This window comes from Bison bison, unplaced genomic scaffold (genome assembly GCF_000754665.1).
Source record: "Bison bison bison isolate TAMUID 2011002044 unplaced genomic scaffold, Bison_UMD1.0 scf7180017864034, whole genome shotgun sequence".
Taxonomy (NCBI): Eukaryota; Metazoa; Chordata; class Mammalia; order Artiodactyla; family Bovidae; genus Bison; species Bison bison.
In genome coordinates, this window is record NW_011494606.1 from 7,311,310 (window position 1) to 7,324,872 (window position 13,563).

General features: G+C 33.2%; 1 protein-coding gene across 3 annotated transcripts in view; it reads right to left on the reverse strand.

The window, feature by feature from the left end:
- TXNDC16 (thioredoxin domain containing 16) overlaps window positions 1-13,563 on the reverse strand; it is a 94,296-nt gene that overhangs the window by 31,834 nt on the left and 48,899 nt on the right. For all 3 annotated transcript variants that reach the window (XM_010834573.1, XM_010834575.1, XM_010834576.1), the window contains 5 exons: window positions 12,837-13,003; window positions 12,398-12,458; window positions 7,985-8,102; window positions 3,875-4,018; window positions 3,065-3,124 (listed from right to left, as the gene is read on the reverse strand). In XM_010834573.1, coding sequence (XP_010832875.1) covers window positions 3,065-3,124; window positions 3,875-4,018; window positions 7,985-8,102; window positions 12,398-12,458; window positions 12,837-13,003 — 550 coding nt within the window. The remainder of the gene's footprint in view (window positions 1-3,064; window positions 3,125-3,874; window positions 4,019-7,984; window positions 8,103-12,397; window positions 12,459-12,836; window positions 13,004-13,563) is intronic.

Below are 13,563 nucleotides of genomic sequence, written 5' to 3' on the forward strand. Positions count from 1 at the left end.
AGTTCTCCAGTTCTCCAAAATATATAGTTAGGTGCAGAGATATCAAAAACCAAATAACAAAGTACCATAAAACTCAGCTAATGAAAGAGAGGAAGAAAATCTAATAAAAGGAAATTTTAATATAGTATTAGATCAAAGAAGGAATCTTTGTATATCAATTTAATCCTAAATTCTAAATTAGGATGTAACCTACCCATATGACTAAAATTGCAAAATGCAATATTTTAATATTTTATCTTCAAAAGTTTTAATACTAAAAATCCATCTTTACGTTATGATCCTAGATTCTATCTCACAGGGTCTAGTCTGTCTTATAAACCTGCTACCTAGAACAATGTCTATTACCTATTATGTATCCAGTAAAAATTTGTGAAATGTACCCTGATATTTCTTCATGAACAAATTTTCAGTGTTTACATTGAAGTATGTTAATACCTGAATATTATATGACATACAAAGATAAACCTTTATTCCTTCTAAGCTTGGATCTATAAAGTTCTCTTCTCCTTTATGTTAGTCATTTAGTCAGTAAATGTGTAGTGGTGCATGTGCTGGTGCCTGCTCAGATGGAGTATCATACTATGCAGTGCCACCAAAGGATGGAACATGGTGTCATAATAAATGTAGTTCTCTCCCTTCAATAAGCATCCTAAGTGGGTCTAGCACTGTTTAAAATGTCCCAGCAGTCCAAGCTGAAAACTTTGATGTTATCTTTAAAACTGAAATAAAGAATATTGATATATATTACTAAAAAATGATAAGGCTACTTATACTGAAGTTATCACATTTTAATTTTCTTTGCTGTAAAATGGTTTCAATACTTAATCATGTTTCAAGTGGAATAGTCTAATGTTCTAAGATTACTGTAGTATTACACTCCACGTACTTTAACAACACAGCAATTTCAAATAAGGATCCTAATTTAAAAGAAAAACAAAAACAGACATTTGCTGCCACCTTGTGACTAAGTATAAAATATTCTTCATCCTCTTGGACTAAGATTAAATAAGTGGCTTTTTCCCAAAACAACATGAAAGATTATACAACCCCCAAAGTATTACAATATTGTCCTAGTTTATAAAATTATAGTATAGGCTTCACCACAGACATAAAACATTATTGTTACCTATACTATGCATTTCTATATGAAGCCCCATGAACTTCCAAAATAATCCACCTGATATCTAATTACTAAAAGAATTGTTATTCATAAAGAACATACTAATTGAAAAAAGAAATCAAGTCTTTAGGTTGGTGGTTAATCTTCATTTTTTATTCTACAAACACATACAACTCAGAGTCCTTGCATTGAGGGGTCAGGTCTTTATGTGGTCATTAACAGAGAAGAAAGTAAGAGAACCTCCTTCCATTTTCATTTGGTATCTAGCCAAATGGGCTGGGGAGGGGGGATAATTCTAGTACTCATGGACATTATCCAATTACTATTTTATTATGGTTTATATTTTCCTACTTTTATATATATATAAATGGTTATATTTTATTTATATTTATATTTTATATTTATATATATGGTTATTTTTTTATATTTTCCTACTTTTTCTTTCTTCTAGTAAGGCTGGAAAACCTAAGAGAAGAAACTTAAATCAGTCTATAGATTGCAATCATAAAGGAGAACTAGAGAGTGACAGGATTTGCTTTAAAAAAAATATTAGGGATCATATTATCTACAGACTTAATCATCCCTTCACTTGGGGAATGAAATAATCAAACAATAGATCAAATGTAGTTTGGAATTGAATGGAAGAGAAATGGATCAACAATGATTTTTTTATATCTCTGATGCTTTAATTATTATAGAACATATTGTATTTAGGGTTGACTTTCTGGAATCAACTTCTTGAATTCACAAAAGCCCCATATATATATATATATACACACACACATATATATATACACACATATATATATATATACATACATACACACACACACACACGTTGTATACCAGTACACCTTTTCCACAAAATAAAATTTTGTGAGAATAAAATAAAATTTATGAAACTCTACTATATTGCTAATTTATTTACTCAACAATTATTAAACACAAGATATTCTGTAGTGTAAGACAATGCACCAAGTCCAATGAACTGAGTATAAGGCATACTTTCTTCCCATAAGGAACTTACTAAATAATAAAAGAGGCTGTAAGCCAATGTCCTAAAAAAACTAAATGGTAGATGCATTTCTGGAGTAGCCAAGAAAAAGCCCATTTAGCCATAACAGCTTTTATTAACAAGAAAAACAGAGTAAGAAGAAATAATATTAAAGATACAAAGCATGATATGGACTGTCTTATTCGAATGATTAAAAAATATTATACTTACCTAATCCATTACTCTCTCTCTCTTACTAACACTAACAGGCCTCCCCACTCCTCCTTTTCTTTGCTGGGACAGTGGCATAGACATTTTGAGTTCATTGCTTGGATTACTGTTTGTCTACCACTGAATCAGGTTTCATAGAATAGTTAAAATAAAAAGATTCTGGCTATTAAGAAATTCCCTACCCATGAAAAGCTAACTGTATAGCTTCAAGAACACTGGGATCTTAGAGCCTTCATTAGACTGTGAGATATAGGTTTATCTATCAAATTTTTATTTAATAATATTTAGTATATATTTAATAATATTTAACAGTAACTGGCACATAGTAGGCACTCAATAAATGTTTGCTGAATGACTGAATTCAGCCAAAAAGTTTACTGGATTAAGTATAAAGCTATAAGACAGTTTAATGAAGACAATCAAAGGGAATGCTCCTAACAGTTTTGAAACTCATGGTTCCTTAACTTATTAACTGTGGAGTATTAACTTATACTGAAGTTATCACTTTTTAATTTTCTTTGCTGTAAAATGGTTTCAATACTTAATCATGTTTCAAGTGGAATAGTCTAACGTTCAGTATTAACTTATGTTTGTTGTGGAGACACAAACGTAATAATCTGAAATTTTATGTGGTTTTCTACACCTTTAGCGAGACACAATTTTACAAATAGCTATAGCTCAGAACCAGGAAAATAAACATGCCTACAACAGTGTAATACCTTTCAGTTTAATTGCCACATCGATATAGGACTGCAGAAATGCCATGGATACTGCTTGCCCTACATTAAGATAAAAAAAAAAAAGATATTACAACATACATATTTCTAAAGCATCCATACTTATACATAACAAACATATAGATTAATGGGGTATCTTAAAATTATTTTATACTAAGAAATATTCTAATATGCAGCACTCAGTATTGTCCACACATTCAAGATAGTTCCAAATACAACTAATTTTCTACATTCATATGGCAAGGAGTATAGTTGAATGGCTATTGTTTGAAGATAAAAGCAATATAATGCCTATAAACCTCCAATAACTGTTAATCTATTAAAATCATTAGCTTGATTAACAACAATTTTCCAAATTAGTAAGCTTAACATCTAGTTTAATCATAATCTTCAATTTATAATCAACTATATAATCAGGGCTTCTCTGGTGGCTCACATGGTAAAGAATCTGCCTGCAATGCACGAGGCTCAGATCCCCTGGAGAAGGGAATGGCAACCCACTCCAGTATTCTTGCCTGGAGAATCCCACAGGCAGAAGTGCCTGGCGGGCTACAGTCTATGGGATTGCAAAGAGTCAGATATGACTGAGCGACTACCACTTACACTATACTATATATAATCAGTTTTACAACCCTAGAAACAGCTTCGAAGTAAATTGTTTAAAAGTGTGGGACATATGAAAGCTATGTCATTTTACAATGTGTAATAACAGAATGCAAAAGTAAAATCTGCCTACTTTAAATGTCCTAATGTGCAGTACAGCAGTCACCTCTAAAGGTTCATAATACTCACAGCCAGCATAGAAAAGCACTATGCTGTCAGAAGCTGTCACTGTCGCATGAAATGTCTCTTCCGTTAATTCCAGAGTGAGTTCCAAAGGTAACTGTCTCTTTCTGTCTCTGTAAACAGTTTCTTCCACTTCATCATCTTGAATTTCTGAAATGTTTGAAGAGAAATTAATGTAAACATAAATGTACAATTTAAAATATTTAAGCTCTTCTCCCAGGCAAGCATATGAAAATTTGGCACTTCATAGAAACTCATGAATTCATACTATCTTAATATTTTAAATGCATGATATTTAGAAAACTTTCCAGTTGTCTGGCTTCCTATCTTAAATGACTCTCAGATGCTTCCTGACCTAGAAATGATCAAGTTTTAGTTAATTCCAAAAGGAATTACTTACACTTGTCAAGAAATAATATAATAAATATAAATATAAAAATAATAAACTTGTCAACAAATAACATTTGTTTCTAATCAGTATATTAGTTTATAACCTAAAAAAGTCCTACCACACACGTTTGACAGTATTTCTTTTGCTTCTACTACACGGCAAGCACTGGGATGGACACTAAGGAAAGCAGTGAGCAAAGCAGACGTAGTCCCTGATCACACGGTTTCTATCTATGGAAAAATCAGTCGATAAACTCATCACTAAATAAATATGTAACTATAAACGTGATCAGTTTAAGAAGAAAGGCAAAAGATACACTGAGAGATTTTAACAGGGAGATTTAAATTGGGCAATCCAAAGTCTACCGGATAATCAAGAAAAGAACGTTTTAGACAAAGAGAACAACATATGCAAAGACTCGGAGACATAAAAGAGCTCAGCATACTCTAGGCACTGAGGGAAGGCACATTTGACTAAAACGAAATAGACTGAAGGAATGACGTGAGAAAACTCTAGGGTTTCTAGATCATGTGTGGATCAGTCACTCAGTTGTGTTCAATTCTTTGCGACCCCATGGACTGTATGTATGTAGCCTGCCAGGCTCCTCTGTCTATGGGACTCTCCAGGCAAGAAAACAGGAGTGGGTTGCCATTTCCTCCTCCAGGGGATCTTCCGGATCTGGGATTGAACCTGCATCTCTTATGTCTCCTTCTCTTGCATTGGCAAGCAGGTTCTTTACCATTAGTACCACATGGAAAGCCATAAGAGGTCATATAAACCAAGAAATTTTTATTTTATTCTATGTGTATTAAGTTATGGGTAGATTCTGAATATGTAAAAATCGTTTCATTAACCACAATATACAGAAATATTGAATCATTATGGTATACAACTAAAACTAATATAATGTTACATATCAATTAAATCTTAAAAAAAACTTCAGTAAGACAGACAGACCCACCCACCCATTCATTCATCTATCCATTCAAATATGTAGTAAACACACATACACACACATATTCTGAATTCACAAATGTCCTGTTGGAAGTTTGTACAGATCATATGGTAACATTGGAGGCACATCCAACTTGATTAGAGACAATTAAAGCTTCCTAGAAGTTGACACTAGCTGAACATTATTAAAAGAAAAATGAAACTTAAGGAGGCAGTAGAGGCATATGAGTAAAACGAACAGCATGTACAAAGCAACAGTGGCATGAAGAAGCATGATGAAGCTGGAAATCTGCATGTCGACTAAGCATCTGATATTAACAATTCTTAACCATGTAGATGAAATAATAGCATTATGTTAATTTTAAAAGAATCCTTACATGTCTGAAATACAGAGAAATATTTATGGATGAATTTATATGTTTGGAATTAGGTGCAAAATAATAAGTAAAGGGCTATGAATGTAACAGGATTAGCCACTGACTGATGGTAGTTGAGTGAGGCCAGGAAATGGTTATCTGGAGGTTTGTTCTATTATCCTATTTTATGATACATTTATAATTCTCTGTAATAACATATTAAAAAGAAAGGAAGTGAGAAAGACAATGCATTCAGAAAACTAAATTATTATTTTCCATATGATTTCCAATACCATAAAAGACTATATCTAGATTTTAGTATCACATCAGCAATTTTTAGCTGTGTGACTCTAGTAAATTACATAACTCTAGGAATTTCAGTGTTCAAACCTGTGAACCATAAAACTTACACTATTAATTTTAAGATACTTTAAAATATCACATTCTATGACACTAAGTTATGCCCTCAATATCAAAATTAATGAAGGCCAATTTTCTCATTTACAGTATTTTCTTATTATTCACATATTTTCATTTTCCTGCCAGTCCATTCTTATTTCCTAATCCATCCTTTCTTCTCTTACCTTGTTCTAACACCTTTCTGCTTTCCCATTCTCTTAATAAGCCACTTAAGTTTATAAATATATTCACTCCTCAGTTCTATATTTCACCTACTTATCAACATGTATATATATTCTTTTTAGTCACGTAAGTGTTTTTCATACTCTTTTTGTAGAACCCAGTTCATTTAATTATGACTCACTGTGTGTTCATTTCCTCTGAAGAGCATTTTTCTTTATATTTCACTTTTTCATGGTAACAAACTCTTTCCAAACCTCATCTATTTTTCCTAATTAATGAGAAGGAATGAAAATAAGAGGGCAATTGTGTATTTGGGCACAACATCATACTATATTACAAGTCAATATGGATTACAAACATAGGAAATTAAGACCAAACCCCTCCACCCCCAAAACACAAGAACTGGGCTGAGGAGCAAAGACAGGAGAGAGAAAAAATGAGAAGGCAGCACCAGAGGGCAAGCTATCTTGAAGCTAGAGAGTCACTAAGTAAAACAAGACATGGCAACAAAATTTTGAAAAAGGCAACTTCCACTGAGGACAGGAATCCTGTTAAAACTGACACCTGGATGGTTCCTGTAACTTTGAAAGTTTGAATATATGAACGATGATAGGAACAAAGCAAGGACCAAGAGACCAGAACACAGACCTGCCTGTATAATGATGATGCTATGGAGAAGAACTCCGGCTTAAATCATCAGCAGTTCTAACCTCTGTATACCAGAAAACTAGAGCAGTGCTCAAACCATGAGGCTGGTCATGTACCAGTTACAGCTCAGAGGCCTTACTAAATCTATAATACAGATTTTGATCATCATAATAAACTGATCTCATGAAAAGAATATGAAAATTCCTTCCTTCCTGAGACTCATAACAACAGGACTACATAAAAAGTATTTACTCAACGGGACTCATGATAAAAATTCAATAATTTACTAAACGGGATACATTTAGTAAATGCACAAGACATAATCCCTGCCTTAGAAGTTTATAATAGACCAGTACAGAAGGGAGAAAAGCAAATGAGCAATTTCAGAATAGGATATGTTATAAAGAAGTATCAGGAATGATAATGGTCATAAATGAAATTTCAAGTCAGAATGCTCCACATGCCATTTGTGACTTTGTGCAGATCATTTAACTCTGCGAAAACACAGATTTTTCATCTACAATGAAGGTGACCTCAACCAACTCAGAGGAAAACAATCAAAGTAAATAATGTGTGGGAAATAGCCTTGAAAACTATAGAATACTTCAAAACATAGGTGATAGAACAATAAAAAGAAAAACAAAATTGGCAAAATTCTGTTAAAATTAATTTAAATTATTTTGACATTATGGTAAAATTAATTTAACGTTAAAATACTAATGTTAAATGTTTAAATGTTAAAACAATAATTATTTTTAACATTATTAAAAATAACGTTAAAAATAAGTATAAAAGTTATCAAAGTTTACTCCTTTTACTGTTAACAACTGGATTCATTTACAACTACAAATATAACTATATTCATCAGAATTTCATACCCTAATAGGAATAACAAAAATAAATATCATAATGGAATAGACCCGTAGCACTGAAGGAACTGATCTGGAGGATAAAGGCACAGGCGGAAAGAGAGAAGCCTGATATATAACAATAAAATGTATCACACTAAGCAAAATAGAGCATCCTTGTATCTTTTCACCTAATCAACTTGCTAAAATGTGATTCCAAATTTCTTCAGGTCTCTTCATATTCTTGAATGTGAAAGTTAATTCACTGAAATTTCACTGACCTTAAGGATGCTGGGCAGAAATGGGAGGGGAACATGAGCATCAAAAAACACATTACCTATGTTTAGCTCTGCCATGTCTTCATATTTGACCATTTCCTCAACGTTCATGGTACTTTCCAGATGGAATACTATTAAATCAATATGACTTAATGCCAAAAATTCCACTTGCGTGTCCTAGAAATACATTAATTTTAAAAGATATGACTAGAATATAATGAACCATTTTAATATATTTTACTTGTTTGACACTAAAATGAAACTAAACTTGTGAATTTCAATTTTAATATTTAAAAATAAAAATGGGAAATTAACTCCAAAATATTAAAAGTATCTAAGCATTACAGAAAGATAGTGCATACTACTAGAAAAGAAGGCAAAACATGGAACTGGAAAGTCTCATTTGCTTCTTGTCACAGTTACATTCTGCTGAAATCTGAAGTATTTTACATGTAACAGTAAGTCCTACCTCAATACAAGATACAAATATATGCAATTTTATTGCAAATAGCACCAAAATTCTTTTGATATTTTACATGACTTAGTGACCAAATCACTACCACCACTTAAAATAATACTTAATCTAAAATAAGTCCACTAGAGAGGCCCCTGGTGGCCTAGCAGTTAGGATTGGGGCTTTCACTGCCCTGGCCTGGGTTCAATCCCTGGTTGGGGAATTTAGATCTCACAAGTTGTGTGGCATGGCCAAAAAGAAGGGGGAAAAAGTAATTTAATATAAATAAATAAATAAATAATTCCACTATAAAGTTCAATTGACTGTTTAGCCATAAACATAAAAATAATACCTGGCTCCAGGTATTTTAAGAATACCAAATTATATTCCATTGAAATTATTCTATTAAAATTTCTTACACTAAGGCTCAACCAAAACTTTTTTAAAACATGAAATTTTAGGCCACTAGATTATTTCAGTAATCATCCCTGCTGCAATCTCACAATCAAACTTGCACGAATGAGGAGTTGTTTCTTATGGATGAGCAAAGAAAATGGTTTCTGGAGATGGAATCTACTTCTGGTGAAGCAGTTCTAAAGATCGTTGATATGAGAACAAAAGATTGAGAATCTTACAAAAACTTAGTTGATAGAGCAGCAGCAGAGTCTGAGGGGATTGACTCCAATTTTGAAAGAAGTTCTACTGTGGGTAAAATTCTACCTAGTAGCATTGCATACTACAGAGAAATCATTTGTGAAAGGAAGAGTCAATCAATGTGGCAAGCTTCATTGTTATCTTATTTTAAGAAATTGCCACAGCTACCCCAACCTTCAGCAACTACTGCCTTGATCACTCAGCAGCCATCAGCATCAAGGCAGGGCCCTCCATGAGTAAAAAGATTACAACTCACTAGAGGCTCAGATGATGGTTAGCATTTTTTAGCAGTAACTATTTTTTAACTAAAGCTACATACATTGATTTTTCTAGACATAACGCTATTGCACACTTAACAGACTATAGTATAGTATAAACATAACTTTCATATGTACTGGGAAAATAGCATGAACTTTAATTCTTCTATAAAACCTTTTTCCCAATAACAAAGTAATGTCCTATTTTGGAATCCTTTATCTAATAGTAAAAAAAAAAAAAAAAAAATAGTTTCAGTAAGTATTCTTTCCATTACCTGGTCTAAAAGCAAAGCATAATGACCTCACAATACACATATTTGAACAATATTACAGTTCTCAAAGTATTTTCCTATTTGGTCTTATAAAATTTCTTATAAGTTAGAAGGAGAGGTTTTATAACTATTTCACAAATGAGAAAACTGAGCTGGAAGAAGTTAATTCAGTTATCTGGGCCCAGAACTAGCAGCAATGGAGTCAAGTCTTCTGACTTTTTAACTCAGTATTCATCAGTCACTTCAGTTCAGCTGTTCAGTCATGTCCGACTCTTTGCAACCGCATGGACTGCAGCATGCCAGGCTTCCCTGTCCATCACCAACTCCCAGAGTTTACTCAAACTCATGTCCATCGAGTTGGTGATGCCATCCAACCATCTCATCCTCTGTTGTCCCCTTCTCCTCCTGCCTTCAATCTTTCCCAGCATCAGGGTCTTTTCCAATGAGTCAATTCTTTGCATCAGGTGGCCAAATATTGGAGTTTCAGCTCAGCATCAGTCCTTCCAATGAATATTCAGGACTGATTTCCTTTAGGATTGACTGGTTGGATCTCCTTGCAGTCCAAGGGACTCAAGAGTCTTCTCCAACACCACAGTTCAAAAGCATCAATTCTTCGGCGCTCAACTTTCTTTATAGTCCAACTCCCACATCCATACATGACTACTGGGAAAACCATAGCTTTGACTAGATGGACCTTTGTCAGCAAAGTAATGTCTCTGCTTTCTAATATGCTATCTAGGTTGGTCATAACTTTTCTTCCAAAGAGCAAGCGTCTTTTTATTTCATGGCTGCAGTCAGCATCTGCAGTGATTTTGGAGCCCCCCAAAATAAAGTCTCTCGCTGTTTCCATTGTTTCCCCATCTATTTGCCATGGAGTGATGGGACCAGATGCCATGATCTTAGTTTTTTGAATGTTGAGTTTTAAGCCAGCTTTTTCACTCTCCTCTTTCACTTTCATCAAGAGGCTCTTTTTTGGTTCCTCTTCACTTTCTGCCATAAGGGTGGTGTCATCTGCATATCTGAGGTCATTGATATTTCTCCCAGCAATCTTGATAACTGAATCCAGTAGTCATACCATAGACTTATGCAAGAGAATTTAAGTTTAAACTATCTGACCATTTGTAAACATATCAACAATTTTTTAGCATATGTTTAAAATATTTAGAAGATATTCCAAAGAGTTCTTAATTAAGAAAAATTTTGGGAAATTTTTAAGAATTTAAAAAATTCAAAAATTTAAGAAATTTACAAAGGAAATACAGGTGATCTCACTAGTCAAAGTTATCAAAGACATGCAAATTAATATGGAAACTTTTTTTGTGTATAGAAATAATTTTTTTTAAAGATTACTACTCAGTACTGGCAAAGATGTATAAAGAACAAGGAATTCTAAATCCTTCTGGTAAAATAATATTTCTGGAAGGAAATTTGACTGTGTATTGTAAAAGTCTTTAAAATTCCCATTAACATGTACACACTGCTATATTTAAAATAAAATGCCTTTCCATGGGAGAAAAGAAAGAAAAATCACATTCAGAAAAAAAAATATGAAAGTCAATTAACTTCACACATGAAAAGTAAATCAGTAGAATCCAAAGAAAACAAAAACCCTAATCTGAAAAGATACATGCACTCTAGGCTTCATAGTAGCATTATTTACAGTAGCCGATATGGAAGCAACCTAAGTGCCTATGAACAGACAAGTGGGTAAAGATGTGGCATACATATGCAATGAAATATCGCTCTGCCATAAAAAATGAATGAAATTTTGTCATTTCCAATAACATAGATGGACCTGGATGATATCATGCTCAACGAAATAAGTCAGGCAGAAAAAGACAAATGCTGTACGTTATCACTTATATGTGGAATTTAAAACATAAAACAAATTAATGAATATAACAAAACAGAAACAGACTCACAGACATAGAGTACAAACTAATGGTTACCAGTAGAAAGAGGGAATGGGGGAGGGGATTAAGAGGTAAAAACTATCATGAATAAAATAAATAATTCACAAGGATATATTGTACAACATAAGGAATACAGCCAATAGTTTATAGTAAGTTTAAATGAAATATAATCTATACAATTTTTAAATCACAAAAAAGATTAATTAAAGTGGTTAAGGCCCGAGCTCTGAAAAAAGAAAAATCTCATTTAACAAAATTTAATTCCAGAAATTTAGCAAAGGGAAATAAATCAGTGATGTCCAAAACAGTGTTTAAAGGCAGGCATCACAGCACAATACCAAGTAATGAAATACAACTGTATGTGAAAGGGGGGATGAATACAGCATGAACCTAAATTTCTTTTAAAATATGCATACGTGGATATACATATTGGAGAAGGCAATGGCACCCCACGCCAGTACTCTTGCCTGGCAAATCCCATGGACGGAGGAGCCTGGTGGGCTGCAGTCCATGGGGTTGCTAAGAGTCAGACACAACTGAGCGACTTCACTTTCACTTTTCACTTTCATGTATTGGAGAAGGAAACAGCAACACACTCCAGTGTTCTTGCCTGGAGAATCCCAGGATGGGGGAGCCTGGTGGGCTGCCATCTCTGGAGTCGCACAGAGTCAGACACGACTGAAGTGACTTAGCGCAGCAGCAGCATCAGATACACATATATTTATATAAATATACAAACACACACGGAAAAAGAGATTAACAAATGAAAATAACACACAACAGTTGAAAATGTTAACAGTTATCTCTGAATAGTGCCAATTCATAGAATTTTCCTGTAATAAACATATGTTACTTTAGGACCATGTGTATTAACCTCTTTTAAATAAGCACACGTTATCGACCAATATAGAAAATGACCAACCTCTTCTGCTCTTCTGATGATAACATTAGTATCGTGAGGAATGTCCACTTCCAAAGAGTCCCTTTATCAAAATGGAAATAAATGTTATATGTTGCCAATCTCAGGAATAATATCCAGGAGGTCAATCTAAAATTGAACTGAAAATTTTATACTAAAAATGTTTATGAAAAAAGATTACAATTTAGTGAGTCTGAGAAATTTTTCATGTAAATACAGACCAGGTTTTCTATACTCTATCTTAATCTACAACTTCATTTAGTAAAGTTTAAAGGTCTAAATATTAATCAAGCTGATAATTAAAGACTTCAACTCAGCAACTGGCTCTAACTATATTAGAATCTATTAGAGATTTGAATTTATTTACCAGTGAACACATTACCAAGAAAAATACTAGTGTCCTGCTAAAGAGAGAACAGTTACTATTCCATGTTTAAAATACCTTAACAAAAGTAGAACTCCAGCTTTTCCCAGAAGACGCCAAGCAACCCATTCTGCAGTTGTTCTATCAGCTTCATAAGTAGCTTGTTGACCAACAATAAAAACCAGTGGTAATCCTAGTTGTAGATGAACAGTTGAAACTTGTGTAGGATCTCCAGCAACTTCAGTCTTCATTTAGAAAAAGAACAAAACGTCTTCACTATGTGATAATAATGTTCCAACATTTGGATTTAAACCCTGCTAATAATAAGTGAAAAAACAAGTCTGTGAAATAAATCCACAATTTACAAAAACGGTCTCATGGTTTTCTAAGTTTCATGCTCCCATGAACCTATATAATTTAAACTAACATATGAAACTAACAAATTCTACAAGTAGTTATACAGATATTTACAACCAAAAAGAATAAGGATATCATAGAGAAACCAAAAAAAGCAATAAATAAAACTGTGGTGCTGCTGAATAAATAGAAAGAGATTTGAAACAAAAACGAAACACATAACAAATTCTTCCATATAAGAATTTAACATATATAATGACATCTTACAGAACAATGAGGAACATCTGAGCTGACAGCAGCTTGAACACACATCTAACTTCACTCCTTTCAGAAATCCCAGGACAACTTCAGCAGTAGGATTTTTCAAAACAGATGAACATACACACATGAAGAAGGGAAAAGAGTAAAGGCAGCAAAGTCTTAGAAGCTAGAGAACAACAAAATCCTA